Here is a 26,771-nt window from a genome sequence, read left to right as displayed (position 1 = left end):
TCTGTCAACAACAAAATGGAGAGGCTTCTTCTATTATGAATTAAAGAGAAGGAAATCGCCGGTGATATGTTCTCATTTGAGAAAAGTTCTCGTTTAAGAAAATAAATACATAAATTCTGCGGGTTGGTCTCTGTTCCCCTCTGCCTCCACCCAGCTCAAGTCACGTCGCCCCAAAGGTAAATGTCATTTTTCCTTTGTATATTTATGTTATTTAATTTAACTGTACAGTAGATTATGTTACTAATTTTTAATATGAGTATAAAGTCGTGATGTTTTTACCTAAGGTTTTTGCCCGCGTTGCACGCATTCACCAATTAACATAGGTTTGGATTGCCCGTCATACGAGCAATTCGAGTGACGAGCATAGCCGCTGAACGGATTAAGTTCGTAACACGGGGGCCCACTGTATGTATGTATGTATGTATATACATATATATACACCTCACCTTCTGCCTAAGACAGCTGGGATAGGCACTAGTGAGCCAGACACCGAAGTGATCAACACAATGGATGGAGGATGGAAATATTTACGTTTGTGTTGAATCCCGGGTCAAATTTGAGATATAAATTCAAAGTTTTAATGTATTACTAAAAGCCTTGCAGCAACCAATTTCTTTCTTATCGTTAAGACTGTAACAGGATTGTTGTTTTCATCAAGCTTTTCATCAATTTAGATCAAAAGTCATCAATCTAATAGGACACTCACCCATCCTGGAAAGGATGACCAAGTTGGAGCTCGTTGGCAGAGGTCTCTAAGTATCCGAATGATGATCACACATGACTGCAATCCATTTGCTCTAGCCTTGGGATAAAATAAAATTTTATTTATGTCCCATATCAATGGTGAGTTGTGGACATTCAAACCATTCTTAGAGGTACAACAACTACTGTACATAATGGAAGCTTGAGTATGGGTTAAGGCATTAATGAGCCTTCAAAATTTGCAATCAGCTGCCATTGTCAGCAGTCTTGTACCTCGTAGTTAGTAAAAGTGTTCAAAGTTTGCAAGATGCACAAGAAATGAGCACTTTCCTTGCCATCTTCTAAACCCTGATTCTTGGTTTATCAAAGAAACCCACAAACATGTATTTCAAAATACGAGAGTCTGCCTTAGAGAAGACTGAAAGAACTCAGGAAAGCTGCAAAAATTTACCTGTGATTTAGCACAGAAAGCGGTATCACAGGAAAATAATCAGATTTTCCTTTGTCTCTCAATCCGATGTCATATACATATGTAGAATAAAGGACAAAAGCCTTGTTGAACAACTGGGTGTAAGGTATCGTGCAGCCTTATGGAATCCTTTGCAACTACAATTGAAAAGGCTATAAACTAAGATGTCTAATTTTTGACAAGCTATAAAACATTCACTAATCCAATTTTTATGAAGGGATCCTTTTTTTAAATGAATTTCCCCAGTAATAGATTTAAATGTGTAAAATAAGTAAATGAGTTAAACAAATAATGCATCTCATAAGGCTACAATAGTGAAGTAAAATGATGTTCCGAACCTGGAACCACTTAGCGTGGCGCAGAGCAGCCAGAGCGTCAAGGCATTTTTGCCTGTCCAAGACGTCCGCTGGATCTTTCACCAAACCCGAAGTTACATCTAAAAATGGATTTGAAGTGTCACAATGTTGATGAGGAATGGGTGTTTGACCAGGTCAGCAAGGCTGGCAAAGAACAAACACATTGCCACACATACCAAAGATTCTCTATAAAGCAACCCACATTTTACTCCCCAAGTTTTTTCAACAATACCATAAGCAGTAAAAATGTAACAACACTCTGGTTTACTGGACAGTTACACATTTTCAATGTGTTAAGTCATTTGATTTTGAATTTGCTTTTAGCTTAATGTTGTTCATTGCTTTATTTTGAAACCACCATATATGAGGAACTTAGTCCAAACCAGTTTAAGATGACACTATTTGCAGCCATTACCATTTTATCAGGTAATAGTTTTTTTGTTTGTTTGTTTTTAAATAACAAGTTACCATGAGAAATATACCTTCAATTTAAGATGATAGATTTGGATGACTATTACAATGCGTTGCAGAGGTAAAGTAAAGGCCAAGACCTATGACAGCGACCTGATAAAACCAGCATGGCAATAGTAGGTGTGGCAACATTTTTGGGGAGTGGGAAAACCTTGGTCAAAAATCCTTCCGAAGCTGTTGGGCCAAACTAAATCTCTGATGGGAGAAATCAATGGACAATTTCTTTTTATTTTGGTCAAAACCATAAATGGGTCATTCGGTTGAACATGTGAATATTATGAAATGAAACAAAAAGTAAGTGAATAAAGTAATGAGTGCTGAACGAGAGGAAAAAAAATGCCGGCATCAAAAAGGTTAGGATATCACAGCATGCATACCTGGCATCAGTGGGCTGGAATAAGACCTCAATAGACAATGTATGTCTAAAGCTGCTGTACTCAGGTCCAACCAACCAGTCTACCAAAGCCTTCATACTTTATTAATACTCCCCTAAGAAAAAAGTCTTTTATCTGATTTCCTCATGGCTATGATCATAAGATATGTAGTTGCTGTGTGAATCTGCCATTACTGGAGGCGTCCTTTCCTCTATTGAGGCACATTTTGTATTCAAGAGGTGTCAATGTACCTAGGGGAGCACTTTGGATAAAAGACAGCGTAGTGAACTGTTCACCAGAACACAAGAATAGTATTTGTTTCCTGTGGGTGGGAGTTGGGGGTGGGGCACACAAAAATTCTCTCTCTTTCTATGAGGAGGATTCTGATCTGCCACAAGCAAAAAGTTGATTTGAATGCTGGGTTGCACAAACAACAACCCTGACACAATACATAACAATATTCATTGTTTAGTTAAAAAACAAGAACAACAGTTTATTCTACTGCTGTTTTCCTTGCTTATTTTTGTCAGTTAAAAAAAAAAAATGCACATTTTTCAAGATCATGTTTAAAATACAGCCAGAATCCGTGAGAGCACAGGAAACAAAAATTCGAGGGTGTAACTGGACTATCACAATGCAAACACTGATCATGCTTTGCTTGAAAGGAATAGCATTTGAGAAGAGTTAAAGATCAGAAAGTCTAAAGAGCAAGACTGCTGGCACCCTCGTTCACTTTACATTCCATCTGATCTCTCCAGCAATTGCAAGAGCAGAAGTTAAATGGGAATAAGTTCTATTAGGCTCCCATCTTATTTAGAACATTTAAAAGAACATAATTGTATCCATTTGCAGTTTTAGAAACATTTACAAAAACAAAGCCTGAAAGAAAGGTTGTTTTGTTTTTCTTTAGAAGTCAGACATTTCTGACATGACAGAACATGTTTCCGGGATGCTTCTTTAAGGCCCAAAATATTTTTCTGGTGTGCCAGCAGCACAAAACTCTCAGTGAACCAACATACTGAAAATGATATCTTTGGCAAATAGCAGAGATAATATAAGGAGGGATAACAAAAGCTGTCATGGCTTTCCCAACCTCCATCCCGGCCATTTTCCTCTCTGATAACAGGTGAAGTCAAAGTGATGGTCACTTGCATCTTTGGCTCTGCACAAGATGTAAGAATGATGGCTGCTTCTTGGAGAGACCCTTTAACATCATATTTTTCCGACGCGACCATCTGAAAAGATAAAAGTACATGTAAAATAATAAAAAGAAGTTTATGGATAGCTATGGAACGAAAGGTTTTTTTTTTTTTTTTAAACCTGAACATATTTTTCCACAGTGTTCGGTACAGATTTTTTAAGAGGCCAGTGCATAATATACTGTCGCACAAAGCTTAATTTAAAAAACAAAAAAACAGGTTCAGTTCAGGAATAGAATTGTAAAGACAGTACTGTTAGTTGTTTAGGGAGGAGCTCAACAATTCGTGTAAGGAGACTTTTGGTGGGCTTCTCTGAGCACAGCAGGACTAAGTTGACATTTTTGTCGCCACGAAGGAGCAACCCTTTTGCCAGGACTCCCACCCTCATCACACCCTTGAGGGCCCTAAACAAAAACAAGAGAGATTATTATCAAAAGAACAATAATAATCACAAAATTAAAAGTTAAAATGTAAAAACAACAATATTTAATACTTCATTTACTTCAAAGAATCTGAATGTGGCCAATGTATGTGCCAGCAGAGTTAAGACAGTATTTTGACTAATATTGTGTTGATTGAATATGAATTCAACAGGATAATCAGCGCCACGAGGTTGGCATGTTTTGTGAAATTTTTGTCAGCCGCAGACCAGATGTAAGGTTGACAGTCACATTTTGAGTGCCACTTCAGCAAATTTCGGTAGTTCTGGCTTGTCAAAAAATAGATCAGTGGAACTACAACTGTGTCTAGCTGTCAGCTTCAAAGTTTAGCGTGCAGACTCTTTTTTGCCTAACTAACAGCTTTTGAAAAAGTGTGCACTGATTGTCACGGGCCTATCTTCCATGAATCACTCATGATGCCTGAGTATGGCCGCACTCAATGCCGGTGATCGGCCGTCTGACAGTAAAGCGATACTAGCGTGAGTTAGGACCATACTATGTAATTGTAATTAATAAGGACATGAATAATCAGCTTTTTTTTTTTTTACCGTATTAGCCATTGATCATGATTTTGGCATGGTGTTGTTTTGATGGGGGCAAAAGTATGTGATGACAATGTTGCTGATCTGGGCAAACAGGCTGGGGCCTATATATGGTGTGTGTGTGTGTGTGTGTATATATATATATATATATATATATATATATATATATATATATATATATATATATATATATATATACACACACACACACACACACACACACACACACACACACAAACACACACGTGGACAAAATTGTTGGTACCCCTCAGTTAAAGAAGGAAAAACCCACAATTCTCACTGAAATCACTTGAAACTAACAAAAGTAACAACAAATAAAAATGTATTGAAAATTAAATAATCAAAATCAGCCATCATTTTTGAATTGCTGATTAACATGATTATTTAAAAAAACAAACTAATGAAACAGGCCTAGACAAAAATGATGGTACCTCTATAAAAGATTGAAAACTATTTGACCAGACTGACATGATTAACTCATGTGTGTCCTTTAATTGACATCACAGGTGTTTCCAAACTCATAATCAGTCAGTCTGCCTATTTAAAGCGAGACAAGTAGTCACTCTGCTGTTTGGTGAAAAGGTGTGTACCACACTGAACATGGACAACAGAAAGCGAAGGAGAGAATTGTCCCAGGGCATCCGAAAAAAAATGATAGACAAACATCTTAAAGGTAAAGGCTATAAGACCATCTCTAAACAGCTTGAAGTTCCTGTGACAACAGTGGCTCATATTATTCAGAAGTTCAAGATCCACGGGACAGTAGCCAACCACTCCGGACGTGGCCGCAAGAGGAAAATTGATGACAAATTGAAGAGACGGATCGTTCGAATTGTATCCAAAGAGCCCAGAACAACCTCCAAAGAAATTAAAGGTGAACTCCAAGGCCAAGGTACATCAGTGTCAGATCGCACTATTCGTCGTCGTTTGAGCCAAAGTGGACTTCATGGGAGACGACCACTGCTGAAAAAAAAAATCATAAAAAAGCGAGACTGGAATTTGCAAAAATGCATGTTGACAAGCCACAAAGCTTCTGGGAGAATGTCCTTTGGACAGATGAGACCAAACTGGAGCTTTTTGGTAAGGCACATCACCTCTATGTTCATAGACTCAAAAACCAAGCATACGAAGAAAAGAACACTGTCCCTACGGTGAAACATGGAGGAGGCTCAGTAATGTTTTGGGGCTGCTTTGCTGCATCTGGCACAGGGTGTCTTGAATGTGTGCAAGGTAAAATTACATCTGTAGACTATCAAGGCATTCTGGAGAGAAATGTGCTGCCTAGTGTCAGAACGCTTGGTCTCAGTCGCAGGTCATGCGTCTTCCAACAGGATGACGATGCAAAACACACAGCCAAAAACACCCAAGAATGGCTGAGAGAAAAGCGTTGGAATATTCTAAAGTGGCCTCCCATGAGCCCAGATCTGAATCCCATTGAACATCTGTGGAAGGAGCTGAAACATGCCATTTGGAGAAGACACCCATCAAACCTGAGACAACTGGAGCAGTTTGCTCATGAGGAGTGGGCCAAAATACCTGTTGACAGCTGCAGAACGCTCATTGACAAATACAGAAATCACTTAATTGCAGTGATTGCCTCAAAAGGTTGTGCAACAAAATATTAAGTTATGGGTACCATCATTTTTGTCCAGGCCTGTTTCATTAGTTTGTTTTTTTAAATAATTATGTTAATCAGCAATTCAAAAGTGATGGCTGATTTTGATTAGTTAATTTTCAATAAATTTTTATTTATTGTTACTTTTGTAAGTTTCAAGTGATTTCAGTGAGAATTGTGGGTTTTTCCTTCTTTAACTGAGGGGTACCAACAATTTTGTCCACGTGTGTATATGGCATGCATTGATTACAATCACATATAGTGATATTTTTTTTTGGGGGGGGGGCTAATGTGAGGTGATTTGATTTCTAATGAAATAAGAGTATTGAACAAATGTAAATGTGCATAAAATCACAAATCTTTACTGCTTATCATACCTGTCAATGTCACACCTATCTTTTGATGGTTCTTTCTTTTCTTTGTCATCCTCTTCTTTGACTTTGTCTTCTTCCGTTATTATGTCAGAAACCAGTTTGAGGGCACGCTCTGTAATTGACACAATTTTTTGAATAGACTGCAGCTCCTCCTCTGAGGGGTAGATAGACGCATGCTTGGTCATGACATAGCGATCATCTGAGGAGTCAGGTCGTCGTGGGGGCTGCAGGGCACAAAGATACAAAGATATGTTCAATAAAATTAATCTCTTGAAATATAGTAAAGTGCAGTTGAGTTTTGTGTTCAATGACGGGTCCTAAAACTACAAAGTGAAGCTCCTGAATCTGTGAAGGGAAGAGAATGCATTTTGCTCTTCTACCAACGCTCTATCTCCACTGCTTCAACAAAGGTGCAGCTCTTGTGTGCTGTCTTCATCTGATTTAGAATTGTGATCTCTTGGGAGCATTTTCTGCCCTTTAAATCTAACCACGGAATTGGTCAGTTGGGCTCTTGACTCAATTGATTAAATTATTTTGACAAGCAGAGGGAAGCCTTCTTGCCCATCCTGGGCATTCGCCACCGGATATACCATGGATTTATGGAACAAATGGGAGAATGGTTTGGTTTTCAATCTTGACTGTAGAGGATGTGGCCAACATCTATATTTTTCTATTTTTGATCAGACGGACCCTCCTTATTGAAGTCGGCGGATTTCTGTTGTATTGCAAAAGTGGCCAGACGACTGCAGCCGGATGAGAGAAGAGGCTGCCTGTCTTCTATGAAGACAGCAGGCAAGCAAAGGTCAGACTCATGCTCCGAGTGAGCTCAATCAAAAAAATTTGATGCAATTCTAGAGTCCTCACGCAAAACGGTTGTCATTGTAGAGAAGTCAGCGTCTTGCCTTGAAGATTTGATCGCTAATTTGGCTTATTAAAGACACAATGAGAGCAACAAGCAAAAAATCTCATTTACAAAAAAATGTGTAATATATTTGTAATATTTTTTTTGTTATAGGAACCTGTGAGTGGCTTTTGTATCCTTATTTGTCACAAAAAAAAGATTCATATCTTTTTTTTTTTTTTTTTTACAGATAAATCTTTCCAATCGCTTCAAAAACACCATAGTAAATGTTACAATAGTGTTGCATGTTTAGTGTGACTGGAGAGAGAGAGAGAGATCGGTCGAGGGAGGGAGAGAGAGCGTGGCAGGAGAGGAAGTTGTTCAAGACGACAAACAGAAAACTCTCCTGTTCAAATTGTCTGCAGTAGGCTCTTGTATGTGATACCAAGAAGTGCAATAATATCCAAGAAGCCATATTAATGAGCAGGAGAATCCCCTGTCGCTTTTATATCAAATGGGAATTTTGAGATTTCAAATATTGTTTTGTTTTATTTCATTTGGAATTCTTTTATGTGCAAAGTAATTTTGGTGATATTTAGGGGAAAAAAATGTACAAAAACGGCCGTGTCTCGAGGTTTCACTGACCAGCCATCCAGCCATCTTCTACCACTGTATTCCGGGATCGGGTAAGAAGGGCAGCAGCTTGAGCAGGGAAGCCCAGACTTCCCTATCCCCAGCCACTTCGTCCAGTTCCTCCGGGAGGATCCCCAAGGCGTTCCCAGACCAGCCGAGAGATATAGTCCCTCCAGCGTGTCCTGGGTCGTCCCCGGGGCCTCCTCCCTGTGGGACTTACCCGAAACTCCTCACCAGGGAGACATCGGGAAGGCATCCAAACAAGATGCCTGAACCACCTCAACTGGCTTCTCTCAACAAAAAAGAGCAGTGGCTCGACGTTGAGCAGCTCCCAGATGATCTCTAGCCCAGACACCCTGTGGAGGAATCTAATTTTGGCTGTTTGTACCTGCGATCTCATTCTTTTGGTCACGACTCACAGCTTGTGACCATAGGTGAAGGTAGGAATGTAGATCAACCGTTAAATCGAGAGCTTCGCCTTTCAGCTCAGCTCAGCTCTTTCTTCACCACAACAGACTCTGGTACAATGTCCAGAACACAGTCTGTCGATCTCCCGTTCCATCCTTATCATGGTGGAAAGGTTTGCTTGTTCTGGTGATTCGAGGAGCTAAGCTGTCGGGGGCTTTATGCCCTTGGTAGGGTCACCCATGACAAAGAGGTCCAAGGTGAGGTGCCAGACTAAGCACGGCTCACGGACCCCTTATGAAGAAAAACATTGTTTTCACTTGCCCAGATGCGGGCTACCGGGGCCCCCTTGGACCAAAATAGTATAGTAAGTGCTACGTATATATAATATACATGTATACAATCAGAAAACATCATAAATAAAACATATAGAAAGGATTTGAGTGCCGCTTGTTATGCCCATATTCCCTAATAAGTGTTATCTCCAGCATCGTTTCCATATAAATCATCTTCTTACATCTCTCTTTAACATCACTGGCAATCTTGGGACCCATGTCTAACCCTTTCAACTTCGAATTAAGCAGTAAAATGCACTATAAATACGGTTTTGTAACCACTCACAATCGAACAAAGCTTTAACGTTCTGCCATTTTGAAACAAGTGAGGCTGACCAATAGCAGACCACCATCTTCATGAGGAGACACCAACCAATAGCAGACCAGCATTGTAGTCAAGCGTTGGAAGCAGTTACAGCAATAGTAAATAGTGCAATTACCTAAAATCGCCAGCAGATGGAGGCAAAACAACACAAATATGGCCAAGCCCCTAGGGTCATGACAGTTGTTTTGGGCGCAAATTCGGGAAAATGTCATAAAGAGGGGATGGAAAAAACTCAGTATTCCATGTCGCAACATGGAAATAACGTAAATCAGGGATGTTGTAACACGGAAGTCCACTGTAATTGATAAATTACAATAGATTTCTCCTTCGTTTTTGTCTTTTTTTTTTTTTTTACTGCAACTGATGTCACAGATCTGTTTCAGTTACGGTTGACAGCACTGTCACCAGTTTCCTGTGCGGGAACTTGTGGCAAAGAGCTACCTGTGTATTCCTGCCACATCTGAACGAATATTCCCAACTGCTGGGAAGATACTAACAGTCAAAGGCATACTTGAAATGAAAAAAATGTTACATGCTTTTTTTTTTCTTTGTGTGTGTGCTCAAAGATGTGTGGCTTCTGAAAAAGAATAGAATGTCAATTTTAATGATTTCCTTCTGATTTTTTTTCAGTCATTTTAATGAATATGCCATAGATTTTTTTTTAACCAAACATTGCCCAATATATCGCAATACACCACAATACGCCTTTGCTGTATCGCAATATATATCGCAATACACTTTTAATACCCAATACCCAAGCCTAGACACGCAATCACCTACAAGGGAAATTCCCTTGAACCTACCAGAGGACCCTGTGGCTGTAAACCTGGGATACCAGGTCGGACTCCGAGTAGACCAGGAGGGCCATGTGGACCCTGCGGATACCCTCCATCTGGTCCACGACGTCGCTCATCCCAGTGGTGCTGCTCTTCTTCCATACGTCTCCAGTACATATCCTCTTCATATCGCCTGAAAATAAGTGATAGCTAAAATTATACATCGCTCGCACATGTCATCAGTTTGTCCCCCCCTCGCCATTGGTAGTGTTGCATTTGACTGATTATATTGGATTGTATGCATCTCTTAAAATCTTGTTGTGGAATAACGCCTACTTGAAAAGGCAGTTTGACTTACCAGTTTGTTTGTTTGTTTTTCACTGCCCTTCGCTTTTAAAGTCAAGGACCGAGAGGTGTGTTGATAGCAAAATAAGTCAATTGTAGATATCAAGTTTACAGCGCACTTAAGTTAAAAGTAAAGCTTCATCCCCAGAATAATGTGTACAAGCCTCCATACAACTAAAACTGCTTCCTCGGGTCAGATTTTTGAAATTTACACATAGGATACATGTAGAATATAGTTGTAAGCTTTCAGAGATTTGTAAACTTTCACATTTAAAGAAAGCTTTTAATTATATTCATCAGGGCCTTGAGGGCCTTTCCCCAGCTCCAACACATCTGATTGAAATGATCAGAAAATCAACAAGGTCAAGTAGAAACTGGATCATGATCTGGATCATTTGAATCAGGTGTCTTATAGCAGGGAGATACATAAAATATACAAGACCGGCTCCCAAGAACCAGGATTGAAGGATTGATTGATTGCTATTAATTATACTGCATTAATGAAAAAAATTAGAGAGATATAGAATATGAGGATTGGGATATAAATGGATAAAAGGTTACCCAGAAATCAGTATGTGCAGTTCAACAATGAAAAAGCTCTCAAGGACAGAGATGTCTAAACTACTGCCCAGGGGGCCATTTGTGACCCGCCAACCAAATTGTTGCGGACCACGGCATATACAGATTTTCCTCACCACTTTGCGCTTCACTTTTTGCAGACTCGGTTGCTTCACATTTTTTTTTTTCCACAGGACCGTCACTTCACAGCAGCATGAGGCACTGCAACACTCAGTCCTAACATTCACGCTGAAGCAGTCTAGCTGTGCTAATATACAAACTTGTTCAAATGGAGGCCCTTTTGCTTAAAACTAAACAACTGCTCTTCTAAATCTATATGAAGGCGTTTAGGCAAAAACTATACACGACTCTCAGGCTTGCAGCGGTGACGAGCTGTACAGAGATTTACACGTGGGGGAGGGGATTGGGTGTGAGCAGATTGAACAAAGCAACGACACAGGCTGAAGCTGGACCTTTAAAAGCAGTTAAAATGCAATGTGAGAAAGGGTGTGGGTGGGTGAGTCGCAGTAGCGCTCCGTGCTCCTGCAAGAGTAGAGAGTTAGTGAGCAGCACTCATCACTCACTGATGCACTATGTTATGTGTTGAAGAAGAGAAATAAGGTTTGTGTGCAAAAGATACTGTTCAACTTCTGTACTACAGTTAGGAGATCACTGGGTATGGGAAAGAAAGGTAGGGAGGGTTTCACAAAACACTATTTATGGAAGTACAAAGTGTGGCGGATTGGGGGAACAATACTAATTCACGGAATCCACTTTTCTGGATGCACTGAAAGAAAGGGGTTAATTTCATACTTTTTTTTGCCTTTCTTTGTTTCTTTGTTTTGTTTTTTTTTAGTATAGAATGAATTTTGTTCCACTTCATAATTGTGTCCCACTTAGTGTTGATTCTTAAAAAAAAAGGAGCTATTTAATCATTAGGAGTTTGAAATATGGCAAAAGGCCAGAAAGTAAAGATCTTTGATTGGTTTATTGCTCCTAGCATATGTACTGTATGTATTCCTTTCTTTATGTCCCTGTATGTGGGTAATGGTTTGATAGTCAGTCAAGCCGAGGATTTATCAAATTCATAACATTTTTACAGATCTTGGTCCTGAACTGTAGGAGCCATGGTCAATTTGCAGAAAATTAAAGACTTTTATTTACACCTTATGGTAATGAAAATATGGTCACTTACACTTTTAATGTGACTTGGATATAAACACTTTAAAATTACAGATGATTCTGTAGGTAAAGCACATCTTGTTAAAACAACTTCATGTCTAGTCTTTAAGCGAATCAAACAAAATGCCAATAACCACACCGCATTTCCATTCTCCAACGTTCCTCTTCTTCTCGTCTTCTCCAGTATTCCTCTTTTTGCATCTGCTTTCTCATCTTTTCTTCTTGAATTTTCCGTGCTCTGATGCTAGGTTTTACCTCTACCTGAAGATCTGGGTTCACCTTTTTCTGAGTGTTTGCACAAAGAGAGCAAAAAGAGCCAAATTAGCACTATTATGTATCATGAATGACAGCCATTAATAAGGGTTGTTGGGTAGGTGCGATCTTGTACAGTGGGGCAAAAAAGTATTTAGACAGCCACCAATTGTGCTTTCTCCCACTTAAAAATGAATGTAATTTTCATCATAAGAAACCTCACCTTTTAAGAAACCTCATCTAGATCCTGAAGATCTCTAACTATAGGCCAGTGTCACACCTTCCGTTTATCGCCAAAATTCTTGAGAAAGTTGTAACACAACAGCTTAGCGATTTTATGATAGACAACAATAGATTTGAATTCCTTCAGTCAGGTTTTAGGGCCAACCACTCAACTGAGACAGCCCTAGTAAAAGTGACGAATGATCTTCTATTAGCCTTGGATTCCAACGTCTCATCAGTATTATTACTGCTTGATCTTAGTGCCGCATTTGACACTATTGATCATCATATTCTTATAGAACGTCTTAGATCATGTGTTGGTATCTCGGGATCAGCACTTTCTTGGTTCAGATCTTACATCCTGGGAAGGACGCATAGTGTTTCTTATGGTGATGCGATCTCTGAGTCTTTCTCCGTCTCATGTGGTGTCCCGCAGGGGTCAGTGCTTGGTCCCTTACTGTTCAACATCTACATGATTCCTCTTGGCGATATTATACGCAAACATGCTATTAGTTTTCATTGCTATGCTGATGATACCCAACTCTATATGCCCTTAGAAATAACGGATCCGTGCAAGTGCAGTAAACTGGAGGCTTGCCTTGCCGAGATTAAACAATGGATGTCTTCCAATTTTCTGCTTCTCAACCCTAATAAAACTGAGATGTTATTTATTGGCCCTGCTCATCATCAGCACTTGCTTAAGAATACCACGCTGAACCTAGAAAACTGTATTATTTCCCAAAGTAGTTCTGCAAAAAATCTCGGCGTGATATTTGACTCCACTCTCTCCTTTCGAACACATATTAATAACATGACAAGAACGGCGTTTTTTCACCTCCGCAATATAGCTAAAATTCGCCCTATTCTTTCTCTTAGCGATGCAGAAACATTAATTCATGCATTTGTTACGTCGCGCCTAGACTATTGCAACATTTTGTTTTCTGGACTTCTTCCCATGTCCTACATTAAAAGCCTGCAGTGTGTACAGAATGCAGCAGCGAGACTATTGACAAGGACGAGAAAGTTTGATCATATTACTCCGATTCTAGCTGACCTGCATTGGCTTCCAATACACGTGAGATGTGATTTTAAGGTGCTGTTAATTACTTATAAAATTCTACACGGTTTAGCTCCTTCCTATCTCGTCGACTTAGTATCACCTTATGTTCCGTCCCGACAACTTCGATCGCAAAATGCCGGTTTGCTATCGACCCCACGGGCTAAAAAGAAGTCTGCGGGATCAAGGGCATTTTCCATTCGCGCGCCAGTACTATGGAATGCCCTACCCATGGAAGTTCGCGCGGCCACCTCAGTAGAAATCTTTAAATCCCGACTAAAAACACATTTATATTCAAAAGCATTTAGTTAATTTAGCCTGTCTGTAGCCTTCTTCTTTTTTCTTTTTTCCTGCCCCCCTCTTCCGGCTGGGAGAGGGGGCTAGCTAGATGGTGAGGGTTGACTTGACCGCCTCCATTGGGTCCTGGCGCTGGTCGACCATCACGGGTTAGGAGTTTGGCCGTCTGCAGTCCACCTGGCTGGAATGTGGGATGGTTCCTGCCCAATGGCTTTGCCTGCTGTCAAGACATCACTGCACTATATAGCACAATATGTTTTCTGTAATTTATGTTGTTTCTGTGTCTGGTACATGCAGCATCCACTTCAACCTGTGGGCCTGGAAGGGGGCTCCTCCCACCTGTGGTCCCTTCTGGAGGTTTCTGATTTTCCCCAAATTGGGGTTTTTGAGTTTTTCCTTCCCCTTCTGGGAGCTTTGACAGGGGATGCTGTTGTGTACCCTATACTGAAAAGATGTCTCTGTACGACCTCTTTTCATTCTGTGAAGCCCTTTGAGACTTCGGTGATTTAGGGCTATATAAATAAAATTTGATTGATTGATCATAGGTGAACCTCAATTATGAGACAAACAGAGTAAAAAAAAACCTCCAGAGAATAAAATTGTTTGATTTTTAAAGAATTAATTGAATATCTCGGTAAAATACGTATTTGGTCACCTAAAAGCAAGATTTCTGGCTCTTACAGACCTGTAACATTTTCTTTAAGAAACTCGTCTGTCCTGCACTCGATACCTGTATTGATGGCACCTGTTTAAACTACCTGTCCACAACCTCAAACAGTCACACTCCACTGTGGCCAAGACCAAAGAGCTGTCAAAGGACATTAGAAACAAAATTGTAGACCTGCAACAGGCAGGGAAGACTGAATCTGCAATAGGTAAGCAGCTTAATGTGAAGAAATCAACTGTGGGAACAATAAGAATATGGAAGATGATAAGAACGGTGAGCAAAAATCCCAGAACCACACGGGGGGACCTAGTGAAAGACCTGCAGAGAGCTGGGGCCATAAATAACACACTATGCCGTGAAGGAACCTAGAAAAACTTCTCGTGTAAAACTAGTTCCAAGCGTGTTCGTTTTTGTTGAAAGAACGCTCATACCACAACATCGTGAAACAATTCATTTAACCCAGACAGAAAGTGGAAAAGTACACAAGGCCTCGGGCCAGTGCCACAGGTCGGAGCAGAAATGGCATTGTTTCACCTTCCACATTCAGTTCTTATACACCTATGGGGGATGTAGTCTCACTGGGGAAAGCAGGTATGTATGCATGTGTGCATGTGTGTGTGTGTGTGCATGCGTGGGGATGGAGTCTTCAAATGTCCTTCTTGTTGAGGGTGGAGGAAGTCAGAGAGCCATTAACTTTGATTGACTAACTTGTTCTGTGACCAGTAGTTCATCTCCAATTCACAGTCGGATGCAAATTCCCTGATGGACGAAGCCTTTTGTTTCTTTTGTAGGAAACAACTGGTCTCGTCTCCAGGGGTGCTCACAGTTGGAAACCGAATGTTTGTTTCTATGACTGATCTCCTGTCATGTCAATCATCCTTAGAATAGTACAGTTTCATGAACACATTATTTTACTGATACATTGCATTTATAAAAACTCTTATTTCCATTAGCTGCCAGGGACTCAAATCCTGCAGTGCCTGACGTGTCCCCCTGCTGAAGCCAGTACATGTCGAAGCCCGTCTGAAGTTTGCTAGAGAGGATTTGGATGATCCAGAAGAGGATTGGGAGAATTTAATATGGTCAGATGAAACCAAAATAGGTATAGGTATAATAGGTATAAATTCAACTTGTCATGTTTGGAGGAGAAAGAATGCTGAGTTGCATCCAAACAACACCATATTTAACGTGACGCATGGGGGTGGAAACATCATGCTCTGGGGCTGCTTTTCTGCAAAGGGACCAGGACGGCTGATATAAAGAAGTATAAGGAAAGAATGAATTGGGCCATGCATTGCGAATTTCTAAATGAAAACCTTCTTCCATAAGCAAAGGCATTGAAGATGAAACGTCCCTAACACACCGCTCAGGCAATAAGAAGCATTTCATAACAAGCATTTCAAAGTCCTGGAGTGGCCTTGCCAGTCTCCAGATCCCAACCCAATAGAAAATCTTTAGAGGCAATTGAAAATCTGTGTTGCCCAGCGACAACCCCAAAACATAACTGCTCTAGAGGCGATCTACATGGAGGAATTGGCCAAAAATACCTACAACAGTGTGTAAAAATACTGTTGGGAGAATTACAGAAAACATTTGATCTCTGTCATTGCCAACAAAGGGTATATCACAAAGTATTGAGATGAACTTTTGTTTTTGACCAAATACTTATTTTCCACCACAATTTGCAAATAAATTACCGTTTTTTTCGGACTATAAGGCGCAATTTTTCCTCATGATTTGAGCCCTGCGGCTTATAGTCTAGTGAGGCTTATCTGTTGTTGTTTTTTTTTGTTTTTTGCTGGCCACCAGGAGACAAGAAAATGTGTGTGAATCTGTCCAAGGTCTCAATTTATGGAACAACCATGAAATAGAACTGAAAAGATGTGAATCAATGGCTAAACTTGAAACAAGTTTTAAAAATAAATTAAAAATATTAAAAAATATTTCTAAATTGAAAAATATTGTGTATAAAAGTTTGTGATGTGTACATTTGATATAAAGTATATTTGATTGTATTTAAATATTTATGACTGTATGTATGAAATATCTGCAATGTGTATGTTGACGAAAATAATCTAGCAATTAAACATTGGGAGACAGAAGAAGATGCTATCGAAGAAATGATTTTGAGTTTGAACTGCTATTTAACTCTGCAGTATTCTGTTGATGTTATGTTGAAAATAATCCATCAAATTTTGGTGCTAAAAATGCAGGCATGTTGAGAATGTTAAAGAGAGGATGTTGCTGTTGGCAAGCAATTCATTTTCTAAAAATAATTAAAAAAAATAAAAATAAAGTCCCATACAACATTACTACCTGCGGCTTATGGTCCAGTGCAGCTTATCCGTGACACAATTTTTTTTTTTTTTTGCTCAATTTTTTGTGCAGCGGCTTATATACCAATGCGGCTTATAGTCTAGAAAATACGGTATTTAAAAAAAAAACAATGTGATTCTCTGGAGTTTTTTTTTTTCTTGTTTTGTCTCGCATAGTTGAAGCGTACCTATGTTAAAAATTACATGCCTCTCTCATATTTTTAAGTGAGAGAACTTGCACAATTGGTGACTGAATAAATACACTTTTGCGCCACTGTATAAACAGTCAAGTCTAAACAATTCAGTCATCAATTCCAGTAAGGAATGGAAGTTCTGTAAAAGCATTGGGACCAGGTATACAATAGGGGTCACGGTCTCAAAAATCAGTTAAGTAAGTAACCTAAAATAGGTTTTCCCATAACCTCATGGCATATAAGGATGAAAAATAAATGAAACAAACAAACCTTGTATTGCAGACGATGACGACGTCCCTTAAGATGCATTTCTTTTGCATTTGGATCATTGAAACTACATTCACAAAGTTTGCAATGAAAGCGGATCACTTTCCCTTCATCATTTCGGACCTAGAAAAGTTACACATATTCAGGTTGAGAGAAGTTAAACAAGAACTGTTTATAGATTATTTTTTAAATTCAGACATGCCTTTCCCCCCCTCACTACCTGACATGAAAACAGACAAAACACTTTCCTTGTTTAGATCACTTAGGATTACCATAACTGTACATGCTACAGTAAATGCCACAATGAAGAGAAGACATTTATCAAAACACATTTTATCACCATATTCACGATTTGATTTTCATGTGCATTTCTTTATATGCATTTCAAAGTTATTAGGTTGGATTGAGCTGTATGACATGGATTAAACATATTGAAAAACCTGCCACAAGGTTCTCACCATACTTAATGGTAAAGAAATAGTGTACTTTTCTAACTTGTGCACGCACGTACACACACACACACACACACACTTTTCAGGTGTGCCCATAAATTCAGAACAAGTAGATTCTGCTAAATAAAAAGACAATTGTGAAAACTGGAACGTTTATATCGGACACTATAATTACAACATTTTACCAAACTTTCATCTTGTTCTCGTGGACTCACTTTGTGAGACACCTTGACTTGTGCGCTGTCCCTCCCAAGAAATTATTTATGATGATGTGTTTAGGCTAGTGGGGGGTGGATTGAATGTATTATTGGAAAAAAAAGAAACATTTGGGTTGACCTTCCCTTTAACTCCTTACTGAACACGAACAGTTCAATCAAAGCTGACCTCTTCAACATAGTCATGGCCAACAGGCTGGACGTCACTCTGCAGTGCAGCCAGGGTGGCTGAAGACAGAGATTCTGAAATTTCTGTTTTGGCATCTGAACCACCCAAGGAGGACATTGTATTCTTGGGGGTCTCGCCTTTGCACTCTTCTGTCTTCACTGTACTTTGCAATTTATTTCCACCTGCATTCGAAAAGGTACATCATTTTAGTCATACACTAAGAACATTTCAAGTTGCAATTCTTTTGTACTAACCAAGCAATAACAAAACAAATAACAGTAACTTAATTTTCATTGGGATCCTAATGAGTCATTAATACTAATAATATTCCTGAACTGAAAAAAGCTAAAAGCTTTAATGAAGAAATCTAAGAATTGTGTAGAATAAACAGGGTCAGTAAGGTCAGCATCAATGCGTGACCATTCACTTTAACGCTTTGAAGAAAAACTACTGCTGAAGTTTGCCAGTGGACACTGACAACATGGAGCTAAGTCAAAGGATCCACTCATTACAACAACCCTTGAAAATGTTGGGACTGCTGCCTGATGACGACTGCAAATTCGATTTTGCCGTGTGCTTCAACAAGACATCCTGAGAAATTGTCTAAAAAGAAAAAAGGAGTATTTCTATTTTGACACTTAAGAAGTGTTCTTTGGTGCGTCTAGCGTGCAGGACGGAGATGATGAAGAAAACCATCACTGACTTAATCTTGGAGGTTACTGTGTAAATAGCCACAATCTGTATTGTCTGTATTATTGAGAAAAACGTTTTACCAATGTTTAAGGCAATCAAAGGTTTTCAGCGTGACATATTTTCAGATAATCCTTGTTATATAACATTAAGGTCTCTGCTAATACATCTAAGCGGACACATTTTTTTAGGTGATCAAAAGCATTGGAATAGAAAGTAAACAAGACTTAATATTTTGTTGCAAATCCATTGCTTGCACTAACTGCTTCAAATCCAAGACCCATTGACATCACCAAACGTTTGCAATCTTGTTTTCCAGGCTTTCACTGTAGCCTCCCTCAACGGTTTACTTTTGAGGGTTTGTTCTTTGCAGGTTAGTGCGGCACAATTAATAGAATTTTAATCATGATCAAGATATTGCCCACCACGATTACAGGTAATTAAGACGATCATCTGCAATATTAATATTTAAAAAGCTGGCTATACAGGTCAACTTTGTCATTCTACCACCAGGGGGCAATGTTTCCCAGACGTTTGCATGACAAAAGTTTTTCTGTTTTTCTTACCCTAATACAGTGGGCCCCCGGTTTAAGAGATTAATCTGTTAAAAATCTTTAACATTACTAGCAATATTGGGACCCATGGTTCACCCATTCAAGTATGAATTAAGCAGTAAAATGTACAATAAATAGTTATTTTAAGCACTCAGACACGATCCAGTCCGTAGCATGCCGCCATTTTGACAGTGACGCCGACCAATAGCAGACCAGTATCTTAGGGAGTCATGTCGCAGACCAAAAGCAGACCAGCATCTGAGTGACGCATTGCAGTGCAGGCAGTTTAACGGAACCAGAAAATAAGAGCAATTACCTAAAACGCTGGAAGATTGAGAGAAAACAATATAAATACGGCCAACCCCTAGGGTCATGACAGTTTGCCATAAAGCGGAAAAATACCATAAAGAGGGGACAAAAAAACATCCCAGATCACGTCACAGGCTGAAAAAAAAAAAAATCTAAGGCAGGGTATCGATCAGGGGCCCACAGTATATTATTTACTAGGGTGAAATTGCACAGTTTCTCACCAAATTCTTAATATTTACAGTAATAGGTGTCAATTGAGACCCCAAATTCGAATCAACCTGATTTGAAATGACCGAACATTATATTGTGATTGGTAATTGATTAAAATTTGCTTAAAAGTAATTCATGTGCATGGTTCTATGTAGGCTTCATATATTTTCATCGGTTTACACTCAGCAAGTAAGTTAGCTGTATTGCAGTGTGTGTCAAGTTTTTGTCATGTCTTGGGTGAATATCTTTAAATTATCTACTTTATTTATTTTAGTTTATTATTGTTATTTGTACGTATCAAACCTTGAAGCTTGCTTACATACTCCTTGTTTAAAAGCTGGACAATAAATAGACATGTTTGACCAAACATGAAAAATAATCGTGATTTCTATATTGACCAAAATAATCGTGATTATTATTTTGTCGATATTTGTGCAGCCGTATTTGCAAGACTCCTCTTCAACAGTTGAAATGCATGCTCTATAGGGTTCAAGTCTGGAGATTGGCTTGGACAGTCTAAATCAGAGGTGCCAAACTCATTTTAGCTTGCGGGCCGCATAGAGGAGACTCTATTCCCAAGTGGGCCGGACCAATAAAATCATGGTATTCATGTAACTTTAAAACAACACCTTCAGATGTATTATTTGTTTTCAACATCACTGTTAATATTTAATCATTAAAAAAAATATATTGAAAAAAACAAAACAAAATGCAGCTCATTTTTATACTTTACAAAATAATTTCTTGGGCCAGATTAACCCCAGGGGCCAGAACCGACCAGCGGGCCATATATCTGACACTCCTGGTCTAAATCCTTCCATGTGCGCCCTGCAATTGGCTGGCACTTCAAGGTGGACCACCACCTACTGCCCAAAGTCCGCTGCTATTGGCTCCAGCATGCCCAAGACCCTTAAGATGACGAGCGGTCACGATAATCAATGTATGGATGGATGGTTGGCAACCGAACTTCCAAAAAGGCCAAAAGGTTTTATTTATAAATAGTGTTATTTTTACTTACCAACAAAATTAATCTTGGGTGTGTTGACTTTCTTTCCAAGTGTGGTGTTGTTGCAAATAGACAAATTGTTCAATAATTGGTTCTTGACACCAATTACACTACTGCTCACAAGGTTGACAGGTTTCAGGTAGGGAGTACTAGATGAAGAGGCAGTCACACCCACGGAGCTGCTAGAAGAGGAGCTGTTTAAGGTTGAAATGATGGTTTTACTTGGAGCAGATGTGCTCAAAGATGAGGTCTGAGTCACCATACTGGGTTCTGTAGATGGAATGGGCTTTCCTAGTTTGGTATGAAGTTTCAAAACCTGTAAGGAATGAAGAAAAGATCAGAAATACAAGTTTTAGTCAACATCCAACATCAAATAAGCTTGCTCTAACGGGTATCTTGAAGCCAATTTTAAAGCCAATAAACACATTTCATCCTCTGACTTCACATCAGTGGCATGCAAAGTCACACAAACCAAACCTTTAAACTGGATTGTGTGTTATATAAATAAATAATTAGAACAGGCCGTCTTCACAATTCAGTTCAGACTGGATTATTTATTAAAAAAAAAAAAAAAAATAAAATATACAGCCCATCTTTGTCACTATCACTCTTCCGGATATAATTTCCTCAACACTTGGGGTTATGCTAGAGCAGGGGTGGGCAACTCCAGCCCTCGAGGGCCGGTGTCCTGCATGTTTTCCAGTTTTCTCTCCCTAACACACCTGATTTAAACCATTAGCTCATCAACAAGCTCTGGAGCTTGAGAATAATCCTAATCATTTGATTCAGGTGTGTTTGAGAGAGAAAACAGGAAAACACGCAGGACACCGGCCCCCGCGGCCTGTAGTTGCCCACCCCTGTGCTGGAGTGTGACGCAGCAGAACGGACTTTATATACGTTACAAGTAAATCCGTGCGCTGCAGCAGCAAACATACTATGTCATTCGGATTCTCTTCTTCATGGTGACAAACTATACCCAAAAAAACTAATTGTGATATCCACATGAAGCAAACAAGGGGCTGCTTAGAATGCTAATATCTAATGAGAAATGCACAGAAGACTTTCCACAGAAGTCTAGCTTGAACTGCATTCAGAGCCAACATCAGAGAACAGCAAATTAGGACCGCAGTTACCCTATCTTAAATATAATGTATCTAGTCAGAAAATAAGTCTTCAGCACCATTAACAATTTTGCACAAGGAAGAACAGGGCACATAACATTATCCATGGCAAATAATTCAAGGTCAAAAGCAATTCAAATATTAGCATTAGTCGTGCTATTTTGCACCACAGAGGCATTTCCAAACCCAGTCCTCAAGGGCCGCCTATCCGGCATGTTTTGGGAGGTTTCTGTCCTCCTACCACACCTGATTCAAATGATCAGCTCATCAGCAAGCTCAGCGGAAGCCTGACAACAAACCTGATCATTTGAATCAGCTACATTGGATGACGGAAACTAGGGATCTCCCGATACCTCTTTTTTGCCTACAGAGTACGAGTACTGACATTTAAGTACTTGCCAATACCAAGTACCGATACGAGTACTTAATAATACCATAACAACGGTTAACAACAAATTGCATTTTTTTTCCAACAATCTTCAACATGTTACTTACAACTACAAGAACTGAAATAATAATAGTGCTGTCTGTAAGGACAAAGCCTTTCTTCCTACAAATCAGAGGTAGGTTTTCTTTTTGTTCAAAAAATAAAAAAAAAATAAAATCGGAAGGCAAGTTATTTTAAATAACTTTTTCAGCAGCAACACAAACGTGAGGGGTTATTTCCCAACTCTATTGCTATCGCAATCTCTCAGTGGCCGAGCGAGACCGTGCTGACAAGACTGAGTGCTGACTGAGAAGGAGGGCTCACTGCGCTGCTTATGCAGCGCTATCAAAGCGGACCGGTAGGGAGTTCAATCAGACACATATACAGCCCTCTCTAAGCGGTCACCGAACCCTACATGTTTAATATGCTAATTCACTGAAATCCGGGGGGGGGGGGGGGGGGGGGGGGGGGGCTGTCTCGCAATCTCGCAGTGGCCGTGCTGACAATTATTAATGTGCTGACAATGCTGCGCTATCGTTAGATTAGCTCAGTAGGACCGGTAGGAAATCTCAGAGCAGGACGCTTTCAATGACTGTGCCCACTAACTCCAGACTAGACTGAGGAGTGGACCTCTGCAGCGGAGGCAAAAAAAAAAAAAAAATCTGCGGCGGAGGCTCCACCGAAACCCTGAGACCGACTCACCGAACCACCGATCTAGCACGTGTCGCACACAGCACGGCAGCATGTTGATGACGTAATAGTATCGGGTGGACTCAGAGCACGAGTACGAGTACATAAAATACGCTAGTATCGGGGCGAGTACCGAAACCAGTATCGGGACAACCCTAACGGAAACATCAAAAACATACAGGATAGGTGGCCCTCGAGGAACGGGTTTGGACATGCCTGGTATAGAGTTTTGAAATCCAAGCAATAATTTGTCTCAATATCAGGATAATTTTAATTCATCCGACATTGGTTCGGGTCTTTTATTTTGAAAGTTAAATAGGTTTCATGACATTGTGTTGAAGCCTCAGTCTCTGTTCATTCTTAAGTCTGAACCAAAATATGGGTATAATGGGGAAAAAAAAATCTATTCTTTTGTTCATACCACCACAGTTCCCCAGAATGCCTGCCCCTGCAGCTGAAAAATCTCTTAAGAGGAAATTGCACTGACCTACCTTTGATGCGAAGGGGGAAAAAAACCCTACACTTAATTGGACAGTAAGCGTTCATATTGATTGCCCCTGCCTCCCTCCAAAAAAAGAGAGCCTCCTATCTGCAGATGCAGGAAAAATTGATGGGAAAAAAACATCTACAATGAGACAAATAAATAAACAAAACACAATATTCGTGTAATATTCTCAGATAACTTAAATGGGGTGCAACCAATTTTTATTTGCCGACAGGAGTTGTTTAATTCTGGGCATCGATATGATAATGCTATGATCCAATTAATCGCATACCTTCTGATGTTTGGCTCCCCGAATGTGAGCAGCATAAGCATCTGCACCGGTACAGGAAACATCACAAAGCTCGCAGCGGAGTTGGTTCTGAGAGCTTCGGGCCAATAACCCACCACCATTACCGCTGTTGCTGCTGCTGTTTTGTGAAACCTTTAATGCTGCTTCCTTTTTCTTATGCTTCTGGCCTTCCAGGTGTTCCTTGTAAGTCTAGAACATATACAGTAAAGAAACAAGATTAACGCCACATGCCAATTAACAGAAGTGTTTTGCTTTAAAGAGGATGCAATTATCTTCATACTTTTAAACAGTCCCTTCTATGAGTCGTCAATTTTCGGTGGGGGGGGGTCATAAGAGCTAAGTTATCTGGGGCTTTATGCTGGTACAGTCACCAATGGCAGATAGGTCCGAGGTAAGGAACCCGACAAAGTCAGACCTTTGTCAAGGATTCTGTTCATTAAGTTTATCTTTACAGAATTTCGAAGCATAGTTGAAGGTAACCCTTGGGGTGTCTCAGCAATGCAGCTTTGCTTTTTGCAGATGATGCGCTGCTGTTGGGTTCTTCAGGCCTTGATTTCAAACTATTACTGTAGCAGTTTGCAGACGAGTGTGACGCGACTGGAAGGAAGATCAACATCTTCAAATCTGAGACTGGTCCTCAGTTGGAAAAGGCTGGAATGCCCTCTCCAGGTCAATAGGGTGAGAAACCAAGTCATCAGGGAAGGGCTCAGTGTCAGGCCGCTGCTCCCTAGCGTTGAGCAGCTTCAGCTGAGGTGGCTCGGGCATCTGGCTCAGATGACTCCCCGGTGAGGTGTTCTGGGCAGGTCCCACCATGTGGAGGCCCCAGGGTCAATCCAGAAAAAAATATGTCTCTCAATTAGCCTGGGAACACTCGGGGATCCTCCTGGAGGAGCTGGACAATGTGGCTGGGAGAGGGAAGTCATGGCTTGCAAGGCTTCCCTGCTGAAGCTGTTGCAAACTGAATATGGATAAAACGCTATAAAATGGATGGATGGGCTTTTAATCACTTCCCTGGTGCCCCATTAAAATGTCTCCTAAATGCTTATATAATAACGTCTCACAATCATGGAATATTGCAAAAATACTGAGGTAATAATCAAGCCAAGTCAATTGAAAAAACACTTTACTTTGCAGTTAGGTGTCACTGTTCATAAAATTTGATTTTATGATTAGGATATATATTTTGTTTGATAAAATATTTCTAGTTAAAAAGGAAAAACATTGTTATACTTTACTTCAGATAGACCAGACCTAAAAACATGCCAAAAGTCCCGCAAGTATTTGCGACAACACACAACACATAGCATAACAATCCCCCCTTTGTCTAAAACAAAACAAACAAAAAAACTGAGCAACTACATTGAACATCACAAATAACAGAACAAATCTGAACATCACTAATAACACCACAAACAATTGCACTTCAATGTGCGCATACACACTCATCTAAGGCTTTCAGAAGCATGAGGGTTGAAGCGCCTTTTTTAGTTAAACAATCAGCTAGTTGTAACTTTGCATCTGACCAACTCACGTCTTTGATTTTATTTGTTTGTAGATGCTCTTTAATACTGCTGATTTTAACCCGAGTCATTTTTCTGTGACCTGTTTTGTGAATTTTGGAGCATCAAACAGGGAATGAGTGTCTGTGACACAGATGAGAGGAAGAGTATTGAGCGCAGGGTTTCCGGTGGCAGAATAAAGTATAGCCAAGAACAGTGAATTGTCAATCCCATCTGACATGGAAAGTGTTTCTCCTGCCAGTGGGCTCCTTACTACATGCCTGATTTTTTTAGAGTGCCAAACAGTGGAGAGAATCTTCCATTTTTTCCAATGAGATCAATTAAATGCACCTCCTTGGGTGCCTCCGTGTGGAAGATTACCCGGTGAAGCATTACTAAATACAGCCAAACTCAACTCATCAATGTTGCCTAAATACTGAAACTTACAGTGGGGCAAATAAGTATTTTGTCAACCACTAATTGTGCAAGTTCTCCAACTTGGAAAGATTAGAGAGGCCTTAAATTGTCAACATAGGTAAACCTCAACCATGAGAGACAGAATGTGGAAAAAAAAAAAAACAAAGTCACATTGTTTGATTTTTAAAGAATTGATTTGCAAATTGTGGTGGAAATAAGTATTTAGTCACCACCAAACAAACAAGATTCATGGCTGTGAAAGAGGGCTAACTTCTTCTAATGAGGTCTAACAAGGTCAAATGATGCTTCACTCGTTACCTGTATTAATGGCACCTGTTTTAACTCATTATCGGTATAAAAGACACCTGTCCACAACCAGTCAGTCAAGTCAAGAGCTGTCGAAGGACACCAGAGACAAAATTGTAGACCTGCACCAGTCTGGGAAGACTGAATCTGCAATAGGTAAAACGCTTGGTGTAAAAAAAAAAAATCAACTGTGGGAGCAATTATTAGAAAATGGAAGACATACAAGACCATTGATAATCTCCCTCGATCAGGGGCTCCATGCAAGATCTCACCCCGTGGCGTCAAAATGATAACAAGAACGGTGAACAAAAATCCCAGAGCCACACGGGGGGACCTAGTGAGTGACGTACAGAGAGCTGGGACCACAATAACAAAGGCTACTATCAGTAACACAATGCGCTGCCAGGGACTCAAATCCTGCACTGCCAGACGTGTCCCCCTGCTGAAGCCAGTACACGTCCAGGCCCGTCTGCGGTTCGCTAGAGAGCATTTGGATGATCCAGAAGAGGACTGGGAGAATGTGTTATGGTCAGATGAAACCAAAATAGAAGTTTTTGGTAGAAATGCAGGTTCTCGTGTTTGGAGGCGAAAAAAAATACGGAATTGCAGCCCAAGAACACCAAATCCACTGTGAAGCATGGGGGTGGAAACATCATGCTTTGGGGCTGTTTTTCTGCA

At 40.0% G+C, this 26,771-nt stretch overlaps 1 protein-coding gene across 7 annotated transcripts in view; it reads right to left on the bottom strand.

Annotated features, from left to right (window-relative positions):
• Positions 1-26,771, bottom strand: part of zfr (zinc finger RNA binding protein) — a 56,279-nt gene that overhangs the window by 7,889 nt on the left and 21,619 nt on the right. For 3 of the 7 annotated variants that reach the window (XR_015865803.1, XR_015865807.1, XM_088416293.1), the window contains exons 7-17: positions 23,854-24,060; positions 20,852-21,155; positions 18,071-18,252; positions 17,238-17,357; positions 12,103-12,248; positions 9,906-10,071; positions 6,567-6,787; positions 3,825-3,975; positions 3,466-3,607; positions 1,510-1,607; positions 707-802 (exon numbers count right to left, since the gene is read on the bottom strand). Coding sequence is in view for 1 of the 7 variants with exons in the window: in XM_088416293.1 (XP_088272419.1) it covers positions 707-802; positions 1,510-1,607; positions 3,466-3,607; positions 3,825-3,975; positions 6,567-6,787; positions 9,906-10,071; positions 12,103-12,248; positions 17,238-17,357; positions 18,071-18,252; positions 20,852-21,155; positions 23,854-24,060 (1,833 nt within the window). In the remaining 6 variants the exon portion in view is untranslated. The remainder of the gene's footprint in view (positions 1-706; positions 803-1,509; positions 1,608-3,465; positions 3,608-3,824; positions 3,976-6,566; positions 6,788-9,905; positions 10,072-12,102; positions 12,249-17,237; positions 17,358-18,070; positions 18,253-20,851; positions 21,156-23,853; positions 24,061-26,771) is intronic. The other 4 variants (XR_015865811.1, XR_015865812.1, XR_015865813.1 and 1 more) reach the window with 2 other exon arrangements.

Source organism: Hippichthys cyanospilos, chromosome 1 (assembly GCF_059441005.1).
Source record: "Hippichthys cyanospilos isolate Australia breed blue-spotted pipefish chromosome 1, RoL_Hcya_1.0, whole genome shotgun sequence".
NCBI classification, from domain to species: Eukaryota; Metazoa; Chordata; class Actinopteri; order Syngnathiformes; family Syngnathidae; genus Hippichthys; species Hippichthys cyanospilos.
The sequence above is the reverse complement of the archived record's forward strand: the minus strand, read 5'-3'. Positions and strand labels throughout refer to the sequence as shown.